Raw genomic sequence first — 22,328 nt, 5'->3', positions numbered from 1 at the left:
TGAAATAAACATGCATTGACACTACTATGGAAACAAGAACATTGTATCTACAGCAGTACACAATGATGTACTTGGATACATGTCTTTACAAAACGTCTCTCTGGAAAACACAGACCCACAAGTTTCTCTAGATACAGGAACTTTATTTACAAATATTTAGATTAATAGCAGTTTGTTCCATCAAATGAAAAGTACAGCAGTCCAAAGAAAGTTTGTCACATATAAATAACAAGACCTATTTGTAAGCAGTTGAAGGGGTTAAAATTTCTCACACCAGAAAAGAAACAAAATTAAAAGGAAAAATAAAAGAAACTAAGCAAACATTCAAGCCAATTTAATTGGAGTTTGACTTGGCCCAGATTCAGTTGGTTTAATATACATGTTATAAACTTGTTAGTGCACAGTGGTCCCTAGGTAGACACCTCTGTCTACCTCTTGCAAATCTGGTGCAAATCTATTGTTAATGAAAAGGGAAGAAGTGAATTTAAATATGATCCTAGAGCAACAGCAATAATTTCAGTTTGGTTCAACAGTACTTAAATCTATATTTCCAAAAGGTAACATTCTTTTACTAGGACAGTACTAAAAACGAAAGACACAAAGGTACAAATAAACTAATTTTCTACTGAATGACTTCCAGTTTTGGCCATTACATAACATTCAGTGTCCTGGTGTATTCTTATTAAAGTTTTATGTCAAAGCAAAAAGAAAATGGTCATATTTAGTGTCAAGACAGAAGGGAATACACCTAATCACAAGATCTTTGGAATCTACTGGAGCAGTGTATCTCCAGTTTACCAGGATAAATATCCCCCCCGAAAGTTGTCTTTTCTCCTGAAATCATGGTAAAAAAAAGTAGCTCTTTATTTTAAATTCGTTTCCAGAAAGTAATTTAAATAAAAGTAGTACCCAAGACTGATTAAATGCAAACCTTTAATGCTTTCTTTTTCCAGCAGTTCCACTCAAGTAAGACATTTTTAAGATCTCACAATATACACACTCTCTCAAAAACGACCCCCTTAAACTCTTGCATTTCCCCCAAAAAACATCAACCACAGCTTGACAGATATTGCTCTGACAACACGCAAAGACAACTCGCAGTACCACTGCTACATACTGTACTTCAGTGCAAGAAACTGGTGTCTCAGTCAGCCTGTGCTTATGAAGTAAACCAACGCAAACGCCTGTCCTGCCCGTTTTGTCCACTGAATGGGGATATCGCCCACAATAGGACGTCTGAAAAGAGAAACCATTGCCAACGTTAAACATGAACATGACATCCACCGGTACCTAGCAGTCTTCCTTGTTCAGTTTAACTATAAACCCTCTGGCCACCGTCTGAGTGGAAGCTCTGCAGTGTGTAAATACAGTGGGCACTTCAAAAACTCATGAAGATACGAGGAAGGGCACATGTGGGACCACAGGGCAGGGCCTTCAAAGATCAGCATGTGGCTGGAGGAGTGCTGGGTTAAGGAGAGAATGAAAAGCCATGTTTTTAAATATGGGAATCATCTCAAAATATACGGACAGCTGGACTAGCCACCACACTCCAGAACAGAAAACAAAAAAAAAAATCTATATAAAAAGCCAACATGCAGCAGTACTTAACACAGAAAGCTGCCGTTGACCAAGCATGAAAATATTAACATTCACGTATCAGACTGTGCAAGTCGTTGTATTTTTAAAATACTGTATATTTTTCTAAAGTGTTACATGCCATCAAATTACTATAACCCTATTTTATTTGCACCACCTTCCTAGAGCATGAAAAGCAAATAAGCAAATGTATATAAACAGGTGGCAAATGCACCATTTACAGAATGTGGATGGAGACAGCGCAGTTGTCACATTCAGCCATGTGCTGTACAGAATTTTATCAGAAATGTTACATACATACAATTTCTTTCAGATTGCCTATGTACACAGAAGACAACCCCAATATTACCCTAGTTAAAAGAGAATTAACACATGTAACCATGTCGAAATGCCTCTGGTCCTATACCTTGGAGTGTTTTTCAGATTCCAAGCAGGGGCTTTTTGCAGTTCAGTGATGGGGATCCTTATTCTCTTACTCTGCTCTTGGAGAACTGGCACACTCTTGAGTTAAAGAGGTGGAAACACCACACGACATCTGTGCAATCTTGCTTCATGTACAACACTTAATCACCTTCAGGCCTCATGACTGTTGCTCGATGCAACGGAACTGAAAAGGGAGCATCACTGGAAACAGCCTAGAGGTTCAAGTTCCTTCACCAAGCCTGAATTTGTCTAAATGCAGTGGTCCAAGTTTAACGGCCATTTTCTTGACAACACAAAATGAGTCCTGCAAAGTGTTTCGAAAAGCCCCTGCTAAGACTGAAACCCAGCCCTTTAAAACGTCCTGTTACAGTCTGATACACACTGCTAAAAAAAATGAAATCTCAGTCCCACCCAGCCCTTCCACACCGAACAATTCTGAAGCAGTTCAACAGAAATCATCCTGTTGCCTGGGTGCTGTGTTTTAGGTCTCCACGTAATGAAATACACTGAAGAGACGTACATCGCTTACATAGGCTGGATTACTGTACGGTAACCAGTCTTTTTCTTCAGGGGGACTACAGTCAGACCTCGAGTGATACAAGACCCCACAGAGAGAAGGAACGGATAGGGAGGAACTGACCGATTGCACAAGAGCAAAGATGAGTTTACCCAGATTTATGATGGAACAAAAAAAAATACAAATTACACAAGAAAAACAAAATAAAACTAGTGTTAAAAGGTGAATCTCCATTAGCAGTTAAATGTATTTTTCCTGGTTTTTAATTGCAAGTACAGCTATACCTGTGCTTTTGAGGGCAACGTAAGAGACAGGCCACACTTTACAGAACGGTACTTAAATGTATTTTTTTCTAGAGCACTTTTAATATTAAAAATCAAAATGTTATCATTAAAATCATATACACACAATATGCATTTTAAAGGTTAGCACAGTTTCTTCAAATGAACAAGTAATAGGTTTATTCCATGCTGAAAAAAAGAAGAAAGAGAACACAACGTTTCGGCCGTGGAGCCTTCTTCAGGTGTCACCTGAAGTCCTTCTTCAGTCACCTTCTTCACACCTGAAGAAGGCTCCACGGCCGAAACGTTGTGTTCTCTTTCTTCTTTTTTTCAGCATGGAATAAACCTATTACTTGTTCCTTTGCAGCCTACGCATGCTGACGCAGCTCCCCACCTGAACTGTTTCTTCGAATGTATACATATTTATTTTTTTAAACTTTCATCTTAAATGAGGGAGGGCGACACCTCTAAGAGCCGGGCTACAGCCGAGACCTCGGAGGAACACAGCAGCCCAGTCCTGCGTCCCTGCTCGTCAAGGTGAAATCTAGTGCCCTTGGAGGGCTCTGAGCATTTTTGTGTTTTGTTAAAAATAGACAAGTGACAAAAAAAAGTCCACCTATTCATCCTCTGTTTTACACAAAAGGATAACTGTTAAAAAGTCAGCAAGGTTTTAAAACCCAGATGCTACTTTCTGTGGATGGGAGGGGGGTCTATCCCAGCCTGTTGCCCTCTCCACAGGTTTTCCATGTGCCCTTAGGATGCCAGACGACTCCCGAGCGCTTTCAAAAGGGATTGCAATTCTCACACCAGCCAGCAGAGGGTGCTACTGAACGTCCACCAGATGGGGTGGGGGAGGCCCTCTAAACAAGGATTTCCCCAAATACGTCAGCACTGGAACCCACATATTTATATAAACTATAATACAGGTTTTCAAGCATCCCATAAACATCACCTGTACAAGTCACCAGGGATACTCCCGTCTACAATCCTGTTTTTATTTGTCTCTACTGATCAGATGGTGAACGACATATATACATAACTGCAGATTTTTAGAAACCGTATCGATTTGATTTATACCATATCAAAACCCTTTGCCAACGCTCATCTTCGAAGACGGAAAACCAAAAGCATTAGGAACCTGCAGCTTTCCAGATCACAGCCTCATTCTCCAAAGCCCAGGGACTGACAGATCGCCCGAGAAGGCTCAGCGTTTAAGACAGCATCTCCTGACACGCTCCCTGATCGGCAAGGCATGGATTCCATATACCAGAGCCAGATAAGAAATTAATGTAATTATTGGTAAAATTAATGTTTTATTGAAGAGAAATGTATAAACATCTTCATGTAGAGCAAGCAGCAAGGGAAGATAAAACAATAATAGTAATAAGGCAACATACAAAAAAAAAACAGATCATTCCTGGAAAGTGTTTTAAAAAAATCATTTGATATGACAGGGATTTCAGGGGATTATTAATGATGTTGGAGGCTAAGTGTGGTCACATTATGGGTCCACATGGATCTTAACAGAGGTGACGGAGGGGGAAATTTTGTACCTAGTTCCTGAATGTACTCACGGTGTGCTGATTCTCTAAATCTTCCATGTTATTGTGAAAACTTTTGCTCAGCTTTCAATGCATCCTTTACATTTTTCTCCTCACTTTTGTTCCATTCGACTATCCAAAAAAAATCACCCTGATTTACAAGGCGGTCTCTCGCGGCCTGTTCTAAGCTATCCTTTTTTGGAACAGGAATACAAGACGGGTGTTTTCCGATACCGAATTGCTCGTATCCTCACCTTCACCACAATTCCAAACCTATAAGAGCCGAGATATGCATGGAGCCAATTATCTGTTGCATCCTTCAGCTATATGCACACTCACAGAGCAAACTGCATACGTTGCCTTCCACTGTTACATCACTGGAGCTATAGAGGGAGCCCAGCTGCGTCATTTACACAGTTCCCTGCTCACGAACCATGGCTCAGAATCTACCGCAACAACAAATTATACAGAAAGCAAATGTTTAAAAATTCTTGATTAAATCATGCAGGAGAGGGCTGTCATTTGAAATCTACCTTAACGTGGGTTGGTTGGTTCTTTGCTTCAAGGTCAATGCATAAACCCTTTACGTAACTATAAAACAAATCGCAAAGATGCCTTATTTTTTACCTGTCAGATTTAATGCCACTGTCACTTCAGCTGCAAGCTCAAACGTTGTACGGCATATATACACACACCTATTGGGAGGCATTAAAAACGCAACTAGTGAGTATTGGATCCAACCGGACTTCGCTGCATTTTTAAAGCCTCCCAGTATCTATGCATACATGTACAGACCGTGCTCGACCAGATTCTGAAGGCCAGTCCCATTGAGATGAGCTGTACCACATGGTGCTGGAGAGTGAGGGCAGTTGGTGATGGTGGGGCGGGGCGGGGGGGGAGGGGGGGCGACAGATGGACAGGAAGAGGTCGAGGAGAGAGCAAGGGGACGGGGGTTCAGAGGAGGGGGCGCAGGAGGAGCCGGCAGCCGAGCCCGCCCCTCATTGTCTTCCCCCCCCGGTACCCGGGGGCGAGAGGAGGGGAGGAGGGTGCTGGGTGGTCATTAGCAGCCACACCCTTCCCTCTGGGGCTGTGGTTCGCTGGTTAGCCTCCCGCCCTGGGGGGCCGAGGGCTTGTGCTGGACCCCCGACTCGGCGGCGTTCAGGTCCAGGCTGCCGTCCTGAATGTTCTGGTAGATCTTCTTGGCCGCCTCCAGGAATGCGTCTTCCACGTTCTCGCCCCTAGAAGGAAGCAGCACGCTGAGCCAGGGCCCTGGGGAGGCTGCACAGCGTCCGAGGACACGCAGACATATTTACAGCTCACTTGGAAGCCTATCTACGTCCCGCTCAGACGAGGGAATACAGCGAAGAGCACCGTCACAATATAATCGGAACAAACATGACACTATAAACTGCTCAACAGCACAGCTGTCTACAGTCCCAGGACAGACACGTTTTCTCTGTGCAAGTGGGGTCCTCAGCAAACCCTCCTGCACCTTGCTGGGATCACAGATGCAAGAAATTCTGTTCTGTTCTCAGCAGCCTGGAAATTGACGTCTAGGAACCTGTGACTCATACAATAACAATTTCATAAGATTCTGCCAGTGTAAAAAAAGCAGGGTTGCTTTTTTGCTGAACTTAGAAAAGGTTCAGAACCAGTTTTTTAAAAACTCATCATTTTTTCTGTCCAATTCATACTGGTCATTTAAAATTAGTTCTAAGGATTCTGTATTCATGGATGAGACCTTGATATCAAATCATAAATATCCCTTCTATGAATGACATGACCTTTCCCATCACTTACAGTCTTCATATTACATAATAACCTTCCCTCTGTTGTTGCTACAGATGTCGGTTATGATTGACTGACTGACAATTTCTCTGAATGGGAATTTTTTATGTAAGCTTACTGAAGAACAATTTCAAACTTACGTTTTTGCACTTGCTTCAAGGAATAACAGACCTATAAAATAAAAGAGGGTATGAGTCACCTTTAAACACAGGAGTACTCACAGGTCCCAGTTTAACATTCAGTCATTCAGTTTATAGAAAATAGATGTGGATTTAATTTGTACTTTTTCTCTAAATACTTCCTTAGGGTGAACCCACAAAAGAATGAAACTTAATAACCACCTCTGCTGCCTGCTGCTGTACTTGGCCTCAGCTAGATATACTGGAGTGGGATTTGACAGACAGGATTTGCTCAGTATGTCATCGGAGACCAAAGTTTCCATTAATAGCGAAAAATTCCTTTTATACATCTTAGAAGAAGCTTAAATCAAGCTCATAGCATGACGTCACTTGATGGAAATTGTGCGTCCTGAACTTTACTTTGTAAATCCATTGTATTTTTGCCACAAAGTAATGCAATTTAACAATTATAAACAGCATTTTTTTAAAAAAAGGGACATCCTTTTGAACAAGGCTTTACAGTCGTCACTCCTCACCATTTTCTTCTGCAAACTGCTTGGCCTCTTCATACGTCACATCTCGCTGGGCCTCCAGGTCTGCCTTATTTCCTATCAGGATGATCACCTGAAGACACAAAGGCACAGGTAGCTGAGGAAATGCAGGCAAGAAACACAAAACCATTCAGAGGAACCACTGTTACCTCCACAGCCTTATTGTTTTATTTCCTTTGCGTCAGTGGAAACTGGGATTTGAAATTAATGAACTGAAACCATGTTTACAAATCTGCCAGACATTGCTCTCCTACACTTTCTGACGGGATATCAGATAATGCTGAGGTATCTGCTTTCTGAAGCACTAAACAGGAAATTTTTGGTATTTTCCAGTGCTAACACGATCACAGACTGTGGCCGCGGCGCAGTATGTAACTGTGCTGCCTTTGAGAAGTCAAACAGATGGCATTTGGAAGCTCAGCTACGCGGGCACCTAGAGTTCCCTTGTCAAATCCAGGTACACTCTATATCCTCACATGTCATTTGTGCGTTGACTGCGGAACAAATTCATTGGCAGCTTGGAACGCGCTCCACAATGAAAAGGGCGTGTTCAGCCGTTCATCCCCATATGTGTCACCATCTATTCATGTCAACACAAATGTTCCTCGCTTTAACTGTGCATGTTTTTCTGTACACGGTGTATCCTCCCCACAGTGTAGTTAACAACGCATGCACAACTATGGCCCTGCTAAATGAATAAACCACACCAGGTGCTGGGCAGCACGGATGCACAGTGGTTAGCACTGCTGCCTCGCACTGCTGGAGTCCTGGGATCAACTTGTGCACTGCTGTGTGGAGTTTGCATGTTCTCCTCGGGTGTTGCGGGGGTTTCCTCTGGGTAGACACACTGGCTGATAAACTGTCTGTGGACTTGCGTCCCACCCAGGGTGTATCCTGCCTCACGCCCGTTGCTCCCAGGGAGAAGCTCCGGCTCCCCCACAGCCCTGTCCTAAATAATCAGTTATTGAAAGCGATGCGAGGATGTGACCAGTGGCATACTTGGAGGAGACCCTAGAAGACCGAGTCCGAGTAGGAGGAGCGTGTGAATGAGAAGGACAGACTGTGCCAGGAGCTGCTTCTCCACGGCCTTCAAGGCTGCAGCGCCAGCAAGAGAGGAGCCACTCACAGTGTTAGGGTTGGTAAGGTTTCTCGCATCTGTCAGCCAGCTGCTAAGATGGTTGTACGTGCTTCTCCTAAAGGGAATGCAAAGAAATCACCTGTTACCATGATGAAGGCAGCTTTCAAGGTAGATTTGCAAAAACACTAACTTGACACTTCAATCAATCAATCAATCAAATCAATCGATCAAATCAGTCGATCAAATTCCAGAAATCACAAGGACTAGGACAGTCCACAGTCTAAGTATACAAAAGTACTGCACTGCTGGAAGGGCAACATCACGTGCCAGTTATTCTGCAGAGCGTCATTCTGAACGAATCGGAAGCATATTTTCCATGAAAAAAAGAGTGGACGAGATTCTTAGACTCCTGCTCCTATCACACTGAGTTGCAGATGTGTGATAAGACACAAAAATCTTATATCCGAAATGTATTCCCTGAGGTGTGCAGCATCACATGTTCCCTTTGACAGCAGGAGAATTTTAAACAGGCAGCCCCATTCACTTCCTAACTCAACTCTGATGATTCCTCAGCTGTTCTCCATCAGCTTTTTTAATGTTGCCTCAATAAAACATAAGGGCACTCACAAACAGAAAAAATGTCTAGAATTATCTGTGAGCAGCAGCTATAGTCATAATGACATGCTCTTCAAGGTCTGCGGTCCTTGAGAACAAAGATAAATGGGGTAACATCAATTTTCAGTTACACTCAAGTTTAAGCTAATGAAATTAAAACCAGAGTCATTTATAAAACAGAAAATACAACAATCTACGCGACACATGTGATGTGCTGGAATGGCCTGCAGTGCTGCTGATGTCAGCAGGGAGGAGGTGGGCACTGTACAGTAGTTTCATCTGCCCCTCTCAGTCTCCCTGAAGATAAAACACAGGCCGAGAAAGAGGCAGGAATATCTGAAAAATAAGAGCAGCAGCTGCTTCAAGAAGCAAGCTTGAGCCTATAATTAAATTAAACCCGTACCTCCTCTTACGAACGTAACTCATTCCCAGAAACCCTTTAAAAGAAAAAGGTAAAAAGAAAAACCTATTTCCGTTATTTCTTACGGGGAAAAATTACAATCTGTTCTTGACCCCTAAATGTCCCCACTGAAAAATGACAAAAGAATAAAAACTAACATTCAGACTGTGGTTTGTGTTTTTAGTAATAAAAAGCACTGCTTACCAAGTCGGACCTCATTAATCGTGCCCAAGCACAGTACTGTTCTGCACCGCAACCATTTCAGCTGCTCCTTGTGCAATTACTCACACACTCACAATTTTCATTTTCACCTTCAGGGTCTGTGATGAACTCTAAACCACAACTGTGCTCGCGAAAAGGAAAGGCGCACACAACAGCAAACTACAGACGCAGCAGGACGTGGGGAACAGTGTCGCGCGTCTCTCTGTGCTGGCCCTCACCCACACGAGTCAGTCGTATGATGCCTTTCCCTTCACTCTCTCCCTCTCTACATTTGGCAGAAATTTCAATACTGTTGAAACCGAATAGCTACAGGTGGCTTTCGTTATTCGAAAGGTGGGTCACAATCCACATGCTTCGCTGTATCAAACCTTCATAAAACAGAACATGCGTAAAGACAGGTATGGGTGCACTCCAGTCGCCAACGCTCACTATCCCAGCGCCAGGGGCCTACACCACACGCCGCCGAACACGGACGCGACGGAGGCTCCGGTCTACCTGGTGATATCGTAAACCATCAGCGCCCCGGCCGCCCCTCTGTAGTAACTCCGTGTGACGGCTCTGAACCTCTCCTGGCCCGCCGTGTCCCAGATCTGCAGCTTGATCTTCTGCCCGCTGACTTCGATTATCCTCGTCCCGAACTCCACGCCGATCGTGTGGGGGCAGTCGGCCATAACTGCAGCACAAAGGTGCAGTTAAGAGAAACTTTGCATTGGGGGGGGGGAAACGTTTAGATGTGAAGTTATGACAAGACGGAACTCCTTCTTGCCCACAACTCCATGTTCCGTCCCTTTAAAATCAGCAGCATTGATACAGAAATAGGGATAAAGCAAGTTGTGACAGAAACCACAGTCCACAAGGCTGATAATACAGCCACACAGGACTGAACACGTAATGAGAAAATAGGAATAAATGCACCATTATCTGTGCTCCTTCTAATACTGCAGGACTCTGTACGACAGAGAAGTAAATTTGTCAAGCGCAGCTCTGAATTTTCAATGGATCTCAGATCGTTAGGGTATTACGCCATTCAGGACTTAAACCATGAGCAGAATGTCACACTCAAATCAAATTGACACAAGCTTGACTCTGAGGTGAGTATTGCTTTCTGGTATCCGGTTTCATTTTACTCCCAGGGCTGTCAGGATATCCTTAAGCTCCCCGGTGCTGTAATTAATACAATGTTATCTGTTCACCTGTTCTGAATCAATCTACTCCAGTTTCACTCTCCGAAGTTCGTGTGCAGTTAAATCAGCCTTCTGAAAGACGCCTGAGAGGAGGTGGTCATGGAGAACTCAAAACCCCCAAGTGCTGCTGTTTAGAATCACTCATAAGCAGGGTGAACAGGAGTATTACAGAACAATGCGTATTCATGTGCACAGGAGGAACGCGTCAAGCACACGACTCCATGACGGGCAAGAAGTGCTGAGAAAACAGAAATGCTTTCAATCTGAGATACAGCAGTCACAATGTACCCTTCTGTTCCTGACATCTTTACAAGCGCCCAATAACATGTACAAAACATGGAGTCATTCATCACAACACAAACCAAAACAGAACAAGCACACAACATGTACTGAGCACAAGAAGAACATCCTATTGCAAAGCCAGTTTTACCAGAAACTCTAGTCATCCTCATCAGTGCTTTAACAAGTAACTTCAAATTAGCAAGGAAATATTTTCTGATATAAGACGAAAAACAGATTCTCCTTGTAATAAACATAAAAGGCGTCACTGTCAAACACGAAGAGCCTACTTACATTTCTTTTCTGTGAACTGGTGAAGCAAACAGGACTTTCCCACCCCCATGTCCCCTGAAAGACAAGTAAAAAACAAGCTCTACAGGACAGTCAAGGTAAACCATATTGACATCTTCTACAAACTACCACCAAATCCCAACACTTCAGTTTCTGACAGCTAAACATGAATGATGACTCATGCAAAGCTCTTATGAAACAATTATTCAAATTTCTTTTTAAGAAGTATTTTGCGTGGGGGATGAATACAAATTTACAAAGTTAATGTTCCCTTTCAGGTTACATATGACTGAGGCTGACATCTGTAATTGTCAGAAAATGGTAACTTGTCCATGTGTACCTATGACATGGAGACCATGAGAAATAAAACTGAACTAAGCAGTTCAATTTTACTACTCAACATCCACAGCGTACAGTAACACTAGAACATCAACATGATCTCTTTAAACACCCACTGGCCAAAATATAAACAAGGTCTAGAAGTGTACGAGGCTCTCTTCAGGCCTCTTCAGTTGGCTTGATTTCACACTTGGGTTCATTTTCAATTATAAAGCAAGAAAATAATTAAACCTCCCCAGAAGCATTTTCAGCCAAGCGAGTATAACAGTGACCACCAGGGTTCTCACTCATTTTTACCAACTAAATTCCAAAACTTTTCCATAACTTCTTTTCCTGCACAATTTACATCTCGCACGTCCTGGGTCTTCATTTTTTATGGAGCCACAGCTTTTGCATTTTTCATCTGCTAACCAGCGGTCACTGAAAACACATTTCCCCGGCATTCTGACACGGGCGCTAGGCTAGCTGACAGCTCACTATGACTTCCCCCGAGAGGGCGCTCAGAGGGAGGGAGAAAGGCAGCGCGCAGGAGCGCAGCCCCCCCTCTCGCACACTTACCAATGATGATGTACTTGAAGATGTAGGAATAGTTGTACGGAGCAGTGGCCATGGTGGCGCTGAAAGGAGACGAGGAAATAAAAAAGTCATTAGACCTACGAGGAGAGAAAACAAGCAGTCAACAGTCAGAGGAGCAACGCACCACCTGCAGCGCAAACGGACTGCAGGTTCACCCAAGCACCTACTGCCATGCTCCAGTGAGGGAGGCTACATAAAGTACACAATTCTTCTGCCTGGCGGCCATGAACTAAATGTCAGCTGCCAGCCATACTAATATGAACATCACAGGGCTTCTCTGCACACTTTCTCCCATTAACAACAGTATTTCATTTCTCCCAGCCCCACGCCTCTTCACTCTAAACACACCCTTTACACAGTAAGGTAGGAAACGACCCAGGTAAACAGCAACACTCAAAAGGCATACGCTCGATTACTTCAGCTGTGACATTCCAAAACACTCCATTGCACGTTTCATTCTGAACGGCTCAGTAGCTGCATTTACCCTGCTGCAAAATCTATCACAAGCAGGAGGCCGCAGCGATCCGGAGGGGCTCAGCGAGCACCGCGAGCCGCGTTACCAGCTGACCGGGACTGGGACTCCCCCGCGCAGCAGTGCGCAAGGGGCTGAGGGTGGGATGGGAGCAGCCACCGCCACCCTGGCAGCCTCTCGGGCGCTTGCGGTTGTGTCGGGCTGGGACCGCCCTTTCCTCCAATCGGCACTGAGCCGCCTTGGCTGAGAGCGTGACTGTGGCTCAGGATCTGCGCCTGTGGCTGGAAGGTTGCAGGTTCGAAGCCCGCGGCCGGCAGAGGAATCCTACTCCGTTGGGCCCCTGAGCAAGGCCCTTCACCCCAGCTGCTCCAGGGGCGCCGTATAAACGGCCAACCCTGCGCTCTGACCCCCAGCTTCTCTCCCTGTCTGCGTGTCTCATGGAGAGCAAGCTGGGGTCTGCGAAAAGACAAATTCCTAATGCAAGAAATAGTACATGGCCAATAAAGTGATCTGATCTTAAAAGAGAAGTGGCTGAACAGGCGGCTGCACAGCCTCACTCTCCCGTGTGCGACTGCAGGGTTTGTACCCGCGCGCCGAGACGCAGCAAGCATGCGCTCGGCCAGGCCAAATCAAGTAGGCTATGAAAATAAGCGGCTGCTCTAAATTTTTAAAACAAAAATAACCCAGTGCGTTAAAAACTATTTCATACCATCCTATTATGTAAGGGTGATTTGTTTTTTTTTCCTACTTTTAAGCAAGAACAGAAGTATATCTGCCATAATGCTGACACTGGGGTTTCTGGTGCAGAATCGCAGTGCCCATCCCAGCTCAAGAGCTCCTGCATTGCCGATAGCATCTCTGACAGCTGGCACTTCACTGAGAACTCAGACCGAGATGAGCAGTCCTTTCAGAGCCTCCCTGCTACAGTTATTACATTCACTCTGAAAACTAGACAATTCATGTGCACGATTGCACACCAGCAAAAGACATTTACAGCTACAATATGACAAGATTTCCATCCCGAATATCCTTCACGCTTGGAGACCTTCCAAAGTGAATATTTCTATTAATTCAGCAGCAACTCAAGTTGTCTTTTGTCCTATTGTTACAAATACAGTAAGCGCACGCATATTTAAGGTATGCCAAAAATACTTACTGCTCAATAGACAAAGTACTTGTATAACCCCTTGCAATTTAATATTTACAATGAATGAAAACGGCATGCCAGTAGCAGACAATGGTGTTTTGCTCGTTACGGACAGTTAAGTAGGATAATGACTGACACACAAATGATATTGTATTCTCAAGAAAATAACAGCGTTTCAGCCAACAGGAAGACTTAAAACATCTGCAAATATAAAGATTAACATCACAGAAGAAGGCAAAACAAGGGCAGAGGGCATATTTACATTAATACGCTGGGCTTACTCAAGTCATTTGTAAATCGCATTTGGACTTCATCGACGTGAATGTTTGCTAAACAAAGTCGTCAATATATTTTGGAGCTCATTTTGGACACTGGAAAATGTGCCCTGGAAGAAACTGGCCTTTCCAGGAAGAAGCTTCCCGACGACTGACCTCTCTTCTGGGACTGGGACTGAGTAAACTGACAGAAACAAACAGTGCAGGACACAGTATGCACAGAACAGTGGGACTGACAGGTCAAGCGGTAACTAACAGAGCCAACAGGCTTCCCCCAAATCCCGGTGCAAGAATGTTGTGGTATGAAACACCGATACAGAACAAGAGGACTTCAGTTCATTACTTGTAAAGATTCACAAGAGATCTCAGTGAAAAACGAACTCTTACATAATGAGCGATGAACACCTCCAGAGCTGCGAGAGGCTCTTGCTGTGCTTGTGCTTTCTTTACTGAGAACAGCATCACTGTATCATAAGCTCTACGCTAAAAATATCACAACAGAACAAAAACATATTAATACAGGAGCATCACAGAGCAGTACTCAGGGCTCCAGACTCCTGGCTGGAGAGCTGTGGGCTCAAGGCCCCTTGAACTGGGCTCTCTACCCGACTGCTCCAGCTCACCCAGCTGTGCCCAGGGTTACTGGGTTGGGTGGAGGTTAACCACTAGTTGGACCCAACCAGGGTCAGCACACGCACACACATGCTTGGTGTGCTCAATGCTACAGTCGCCAGGCGACGGATTAATGGTTTGGATTGGATATTAAACCACTGAAATGAAAACAGTTCAATTCCCCTTTCCATCGCATAGATAAATGAACAAGTAATAGGTTTATTCCATGCTGAAAAAAAGAAGAAAGAGAACACAACGTTTCGGCCGTGGAGCCTTCTTCAGGTGTCACCTGAACTAGATAAATGAAGTTTGTTTAACGCAATAAAGACACTTAAGATCGACAGCCGCAGAAGGAGTGCTATGTAGCTGAAAAAGGTATCGCCGTTAAATCATCACCACTGTGGCAAATAATACATGATCCTGAGGCACGAACAGGCTGTTTTCACAGCAAACTGCCAGAGGGGACACAGCTGGCACACTGCTGCCAGATCACTGACATTTACAAGCATTTTTCTGATTCTATTATTGAGAAATAAAGGTGCCTTATTAAGCATTCACATCCCCCCCCACCCCCCAACAGATTTCAAAGTAAACCATTCAACACAGGTGCTACATTTACACATGCATACAACACAGAGTTTGATCTCATTCTAGGACCTATAAGCCACTCTCGACTAACAGAGACCCCCGTGTCTTCCTTTAAGAGCAAAGAGATCATTTATGAAGAAATTCCTTCTCATCTTTATGAACATAACCGATACCACAACAGTGTAGCGCCTTGTAGTGACTTCAAGCACTCTGAAGCCCCGGTCTGAAACAGCAACAATCTACGTCCCTCACATAACCAGCTATTTCTCACACGCTCCTCATACTGCGAGATTACAGCCCAAATTATAGCACCATCCATTTTCTAACGGCTTCATGCAATTCAGGATCGTGGGGGAGCTAGACCCTATTCTGGCATGCAACAGGCACAGTATACGGTTAACCCCGGAAGGTAAACAGACTTTTCAGTGCAGCCAGACACAAACACAGTATGGCTCTGGACTGCGGGAGGAAACTGGAGTGGCCAGAGGAAACTCATGTGAACATACAAACTCCACACAGACGGCACACAGAGTTTTCCAGAATTACAGTATCAGATATTCAGTCTGGGCATCACAGTGAATTAAGTCTTGATTTAAAAAAAATTGTAAAAGTTAACCAAAGGTATGAAATTGTACAACCCCCCCCAACAAGTTAACAGAAAGGCAAAAGTAACTGTGAAATGAAGACTCCCCTAGGTCACGGCAAGGTCACTTAGCTCACCTGTACATTTTACATGTATGTGTGTTTTTTTCCCCCCATTGTAATATAATTGGGTGGAATGGTGATCTTGTCATATCTATGGTAACGATGTACACGTACAAGAACGCGAGGTGTGGCATTCACAAGCAGGAATATCTGAGAAGCCTTTGTAACCTGTGTTTCTGTGGACGGGCTTGTGCATGGAAAGATGGGAGAACACAATCAAAATGAAATTTAAAACAAAAATAATCTGGCCGTCCTGGGATGCCCCCGGCATCTTTCATGATGGACGAATGAAGGACCGCGAGAGGGTTCTGTGCTAAGTTGTTGCGAAGTGCACCATACCAAATAATTCAGTTCCCTTTTTCTAGGCTGCTGATTTGGGCCCGTGCTTTGTCCGCACACAGAAAGCAAACTAAAAGAAGTAAGATCGCTGCGATTTTAAGATGTTAGCCGACCTCACTTCCAAACAAAGTACTTCAACATGTCTGGAGTGCCACACACAGTATATGCAAAGAACACAATCTGTTCCTCACTGAGTCACCGCTGACAAGCAAAAGGAGAAGACTGCCTGTGAGAAATGCCATAAGAATCTCCCAAGCATAGAGAATGCTAGCATGTGACCAACCTGCCCTGGGCTCCTGCCGGTTCAGCACTTCCCCTCCCTAACAAGAGCGAGACTTCACCATCTCTCTCCCTGCAACTGAACACACGCCTTTCGTCTGTGGCTAACATTCACGGCCTCCTACCTGACACTCACAAGGCACGTCTGACCTCCTTTAAATGACTTCACGTGAAACGAAGTCAGGAAATTGCGAAAATTGCAGGGGCTTAAAGTATCGTTTTTTAAAATCATGACTCAGCAGTGCATTATCTGCAACATCTCCACCAAACAGCGGCTGACATGCTCACACTGAACGAAGCCAACCCACACCCCTCAAGTGAAAACCGGTTGGCTATTTTTTCAGCTTCCCCATGGCAGACACACAAGAGCTCTCACTTCTCCACCTGACCTGGAGGATACAAACCCCCTCCTATGTGTAAAACACTGAGGTCCTTCGGGATGAACAGTGGGGGATTCATGCACATGATTCTTAATTATATTTTGTCACCCTTATTCCTAGGTTTTTCACCTTCATAATAATACAACTTTTTTTCCCCATCTTTCAGAATCAGGCAGAAACTGTAGTCTGCTCCAGGATACACACTCTGGGTGACACAGGGTCCTGGATGCCAACAGAAGCAAAATCAAGTTGCTTGAAATCCTTGTAAAATGCGTTTTCAGATCTAACCCTTCTCGGTGGTACATTCATATCACAATCTGCTGCACACTGAACATCCAAGAGCTGAAACTCTAGAGGACTGTCTTTAGGCACGAAAGAACACACCCGATCACGCTTAGAGATCTCCAGCTGAAAAACTGAATCCATCAATTTCGAACAGAGATCCAAACAAATCCAAGAAACCAAGGATAACACGCATCCGAAAATCTTGCTACACACGGCTCGTCCTGGGCTGTCTTTTGAAAAAAGATGGTCAAGAACGCGTCAGAGCTGTTTAAATTGATATTCTGAGTACAGACCACTGAAAACCGGCTTTTACAGAGATGACAACACAGCCAAGGCCTAAGACACAGTCGCTTGCGGCGCCTTGCAATAGAAACGAGTCAAATGCGGCATAAAGAGGTAAAACGCTTCTTTTGAACAGTCGTCATTTTCCATTTTATTTCCAGCTCGGCTACGCCTGTACACACCATATACCTTAACCGACCCGGGCCGGGCCTGCTGTTTCAGCTCACCAGGACTGAGGGGACGGGCAACGGCTCCAAGCCTAAGAAATCGCCGTCTTCGCCACAGTTTCACAAGCACGCATGAATAAAACCGCAGGAAAGGGCTCATTAAGCGACACGGACAGCACCCCCCACCCCACACCCCCCCGATATCTCTCGCATGACAAATCAAAAACATGCTCTGCACCTCCACAGCCTTGACAGGAGCACCGCTTGAATTCAGATCGCGTTTGCAGGAGGAAGGGGGGGGGGGGGCGAATATCTGGCCAGCGACCCGGCCTGTGTTGTTGCAGTTTTATTACACCCGACGCTCCCCCAACTGTCACCATTTAAACTTTAAACCCCCTCCCAGCTGAGACGGGGTTGTGCTGCTGCCCGGCGAGAGCCGCTAGGCCCGGCCTGTCTCCTCCATCAGCACCACAGTGTTGCTGCTCCAGCCCCCTGACACAGCACTGGGGGGGGGGGACAGGACCCCCCAAACGTGTCGCCACGCAATGGACGAGCGACAGCAGCCCCTGTGCGATGGGCACCAAGAAGCGACAGTCTCGATATTTCAACTCCCCCCCCCCCGCCGTGTTCCTCGCCTCTTATTCAAACGGCAAACAAAATATCATGAGACCGACCTCTTCCGGATAGAGAGACGCCGAACAAAAGCCACCGGCCAGCGCCGCCCGCAGCCCGCAAAACGAGCGAGAACAGGAGGAAAAAAACCGACACGAAACGTCGACAGTCACCCTCCCGGCGTGCAGAACACGCCGCCGTGCAGGAATAAAGCGAACGGGCTTCCCGAGCCAGATAATATCCGTGATCTGGGTGTAGTCACCCCCTCCTCCTTCCTGCCTTCCCCCCCCCCCCCCCCCGGACAAGGGATAGATCCTCATCCAGAAGCAACAGCCGCGACCGCCCGGCCCCGACAGCCGCCTCCCGCCGCCGGCGGGGCGGCACGGAGGTCCGACCCGGCCCGCTTACCGTGATTCCGAGGGCGGCTGCGTTGACTCGCTGCGGCGCTGTGAAGGGATCCGCAGGGCGATCCTGGGCTGAGGAGTCTGCCGATCCAAGATGGCGGCCCGCGCTGCACAGGGTTTCCTCCGTCACACACAATGGGCCCGGGGGGACAAAGGGCAGCGGCGCGCGCCCGGCGCCCGTGCGAGGCGCGAGGCGCGAGGCGCGAGGCGCGGGCCGGGGGCCAGGGGCCAGGGGCCAGGGGCCAGCCAGCGGGCGCCCTGTCCCGTCGGCGGCACTGCGAAAGTATCGATCTGCAATCGGCTTCACGGTGACACTGCCGCGTTACCGTGCTCGGACAGAGTGAAACGGTCTGGGGGAGAGAGTCCTGTGTCCCGGGCGATTTCAAATAATGATATTAATCAATTCAGCAATTTCCCTACGGGTTCAATAAAGTCTTACCTGTCTCTATCTCTGTCTGTCTAATGATACAGCTTTATTTTCTATAGCGCCTTTAAAGGTGGCTTCTCAAGGCGCTTTACAGCATGACCCCAACAACAGGTGGAAAGGCGTGTTTGCGGAATATTTCGAAATGTAAAAACATGAAATGGAAACTGTGCGGACCTGATCTTCACTCTGTTTTGTAAAACAGACGATGTTATTGATGTGTTGTATGTACTCTTGTTTGCATTGTATTTTCTTTCGACTACATTTCTACTATTAAACCCTATCTTTATCAAAATAAACTACAGTACAAGGACTGGGCTTTAGTATTATTGTGCATTTCACCTTCAAAGGTTTTTTTGTAAGTGATGGACATGTAAATTTAATAAATAACGTAAGTTAGTTACTAGATAATATCACAGGAACTGTATTAAAGAGGTAAGACCTTTGTTGTACATTTCAGTAAAATATAGGGCAGTGATAATAACATTTCACCTTGTTGACCAGTTTATAAACACTGACACTGTGGTCTCACCTATGAACAATAGATTTTATAGTACGCCTCTCAGTCATAAATCTACCGTTTCCAGACATGATGGGAATGCGAGAGAGGGCCTCTTTGTCAGAGGATGTGATTGTTTTTCTGAAGTGTAGTGCAGCGTCTGATCTGGATCAGGGTCTTGTCCAGGTAAGGATGCAGATGTGGCTCCTGCAGGGTGACTGGGACGCAGGAGCCAGGAGGAAGTGGTCAGACGCATCATGGCTGATCAGAGCTGCAAGTATGGACCTCAGTGAGGCACATTCCTGCTCACCCCTGCGGCTGGCTGGGGAGTTTCCCTGATACAAGCTCCTTTGCTCCACTGCTGCAGCCTGTCGCACTGCCCTCCGTCGTTTGGAGTGAAGCTCAGCGTTGAGCACTGCAGCCTCACAGCCAGCACTACGGCCCTGGGTTCAGTTCCTGGGGTGCTGTCTGTGTGGAGTTTGCATGTTCCCCGCTAGTTTGTGTGGGTTTGCTCCAGTTTCCCCCCACAGCCCAAAGGCATGCTGGCCTGCAGCTTCAAGTCTGAGTCTGTTATCCCTGAGGTCAGTCTAGTTCGTAGGTTTGTGTCTGGCAGCTGGCAGCCCCACTAAAGCCCAGCAGTGTGAGCCTGGTCAGTACCTGGAGCAGAGACTCCTGGGAAACACTAAGGCTGCTGCTGGAAGAGGTGTTGGTAGGGCCAGCAGTGGGGCCTGTTTGGGTTTTAATACCCTAAGTATAGTGACGGGGACACTGTACTGTAAAAACTACTGTAAAGACTTGCAGTCTGTTTCCCTGAGACCCTCCGTGATCATGTCCTCTGACTGCTTGTCCTCCTGTTTTGTGATAGCTTGGGTCCTCCTGCTCCTAAAAAGGCGAATTATTATTATTATTATTATTATTATAGTAGCTCCATGTGTCCGGGAAGAAAACCGTCGCCCTTCTTCCCGGGAAACGTTGCTGACAATGCTGCTGTTGACAAGACAGAACCGGTCTCACGGGAGAAGGTGGGCGGGACTTGAAAGGGTGGCAGGATCTGATTGGGCGATTCGGCTACACTTCTTCACCTTACGGGGGTCATGGAGACGTCACTTCCGGGGTGGAGGGATGACATAGTCGGAGACCCAGGGCTGTGTAGTACAGAAGACAGCCGCCAGAGGGCGGTACATTACAAGCTATAAAACTATTTGGCATCCCCTTTATCGTTGATGTGGAGGCTTCATATTAATCCATTCATTTTCCAACCACTTTGTCCGATACAGGATACGAGGGAGCGGGAGCCTATCCCGGCAGGCAGCGTTGGCAAGGGGGATACACCCTTTGCAGGACGTCACATAACCGGGCAGAATATTGATCTGCAATACTCCTGTTTTTCTCAACGAGGTGCATTAATAATAATAATTGCTTACACTTATATAGCGCTTTTCTGGACACTCCACTCAAAGCGCTTTACAGGTAATGGGGACTCTCTTCCACCACCACCAATGTGTCCCCCCACCTGGATGATGCAACGGCAGCCATAGTGCGCCAGAACGCTCCCCACACATCAGCTCTCAGTGGGGAGGAGAGCAGAGTGATGAAGCCAGTTCAGAGATGGGGATTAATAGGAGGCCATGATTGGTCAGGGCCAATAGGAAATTTGGCCAGGACGCCAGGGTTACACCCCTACTCTTTTCGAGAAACACCCTGGGATTTTTAATGACCGCAGAGAGTCAGGACCTCGGTTTTACGTCTCATCCGAAGGACGGATTGAGTTCAGTTCAGTTTTGTGAAGTGATTCAGAAGATGTGCTCCCCTTATTCACCGTTCGGTGATTAACCTTTTCCTAGATTACCTGGTTACTGCTCTGTTTCTGGGCGGGAACCGTGCAGCGCGGTTAAGTGATGCTGGGAGCTGCTGCTGCCTGCAGCCCTCGGGATCCGGGTTCGAGTCTGCCCTGGGGCTCCTTCTGTGGGAAGCTTGCATGTTCTCCCCACTGTTGGCTCAGGTTTCTGCCAGGTACTCTAGTTTTCTCCCACCTTCCAAAGACCATGAGGTCACAAAAACATATCTTAGGTGTCTAGAGTGCTTCTAACATCTGCAACACATCTGCCCTTTCTATTCTGAAAAAGGAGAGTCACTGATCTGGCCTCCCACGAAATGAAGTCAGTGTTTAACGTCCCTGTCAGGCCATTTTGTGTGCTTGGTCCATAATTAAGCCTAAAGACTCATCAGGCCAGAGCTTCTCCCATCTAACGTAGTATGAAAGCAGGCTGAAGGGCAGCGCTCTCCTCTGCTGACAGCAGTCCCATATTGGGTCATCCATCCATCTGGCTGCCTGCAGCTCCCAGCTGGCAGCCGACTGGAGCCCAGCAGTGCGAGCCTGGCCGGTACCTGGGTGGGCGACTCCTGGGAAAACTGAGGTTGCTGCTGTTAGAGATGTTAGTGGGACCAGTATGGGTCTGTGTGAGTCCTAATGCCCCAGTATAGTGATGGGGACACTATACTGTAAAAAGGAGCTGTCCCTCGGATGAGTCATAAGTCATCTTGACTCTCTGTGGTTATTGAAACTCCCAGGGCGTTTCTCGAAAAGAGTAGGGGTGTTACCCCGCTGTCCTGGCCAAATTTCCCCCTGGCCTTTACCAGTCATGGCCTCCTAATAAACCCCTTTAATCATCCTTTTCTAACTTGTGTTCTAAATGGTAATGGACCACCAGCAGGTTTTGGTGATAACGGTCATGGTAAACGCAGTATCTGCGACACTCATGTAGCTGTATCTGACTTGAACGCAGGGTATGAGGCACATAGACATTATCAACTTGTCAGAAACTGGTCTTGAAATGACACGATTGTGTAACGAGAAAAACACGCAGCATAAACCTGGGTTTTATGTCACATCTGGTGTTCTCAGGAGTTTCAGCACATGTAGCCAGAATGAAAAGATGTTGAATATGAAGGGTTTCATTGCTGTAATAGCTAAAAGCTACTGTTTTTTTGCTGTGGCCAGCATTATGCTGGGGACTGCGGTGGAAATGCAGGTGCTCCGGGTTTCTTTGTGCTAATT

The 22,328-nt window shown here is 46.1% G+C and overlaps 1 protein-coding gene across 4 annotated transcripts; it reads right to left on the bottom strand.

Annotated features, from left to right (window-relative positions):
- Positions 1-122: 122 nt before the first annotated feature.
- LOC148816028 (ras-related protein Rab-14) lies at positions 123-18,467 on the bottom strand. Of its 4 annotated transcripts, none has more exons than XM_088940271.1 (8): positions 18,352-18,467; positions 11,783-11,841; positions 10,889-10,942; positions 9,627-9,804; positions 7,943-8,009; positions 6,802-6,889; positions 6,287-6,317; positions 123-5,596 (listed from the first exon to the last, which is right to left on the bottom strand). In XM_088940271.1, exons 2-8 carry the CDS (start codon positions 11,832-11,834, stop codon positions 5,419-5,421), a joined length of 648 nt encoding a protein of 215 aa, XP_088796397.1. In that variant the 5' UTR covers positions 11,835-11,841; positions 18,352-18,467; the 3' UTR covers positions 123-5,418. The 4 variants fall into 4 exon arrangements, with proteins under 4 accessions (XP_088796397.1, XP_088796398.1, XP_088796399.1 ...); XM_088940272.1 differs by lacking the exon at positions 18,352-18,467 and adding an exon at positions 18,006-18,199; XM_088940273.1 differs by lacking the exon at positions 18,352-18,467 and adding an exon at positions 17,570-17,792.
- Positions 18,468-22,328: the final 3,861 nt, after the last annotated feature.

The sequence above is a fragment of the Atractosteus spatula genome, chromosome 23 (genome assembly GCF_055471065.1).
Source record: "Atractosteus spatula isolate fAtrSpa1 chromosome 23, fAtrSpa1.hap1, whole genome shotgun sequence".
Classification (NCBI taxonomy): domain Eukaryota; kingdom Metazoa; phylum Chordata; class Actinopteri; order Semionotiformes; family Lepisosteidae; genus Atractosteus; species Atractosteus spatula.
This window is presented reverse-complemented; position numbering and strand designations above follow the sequence as displayed.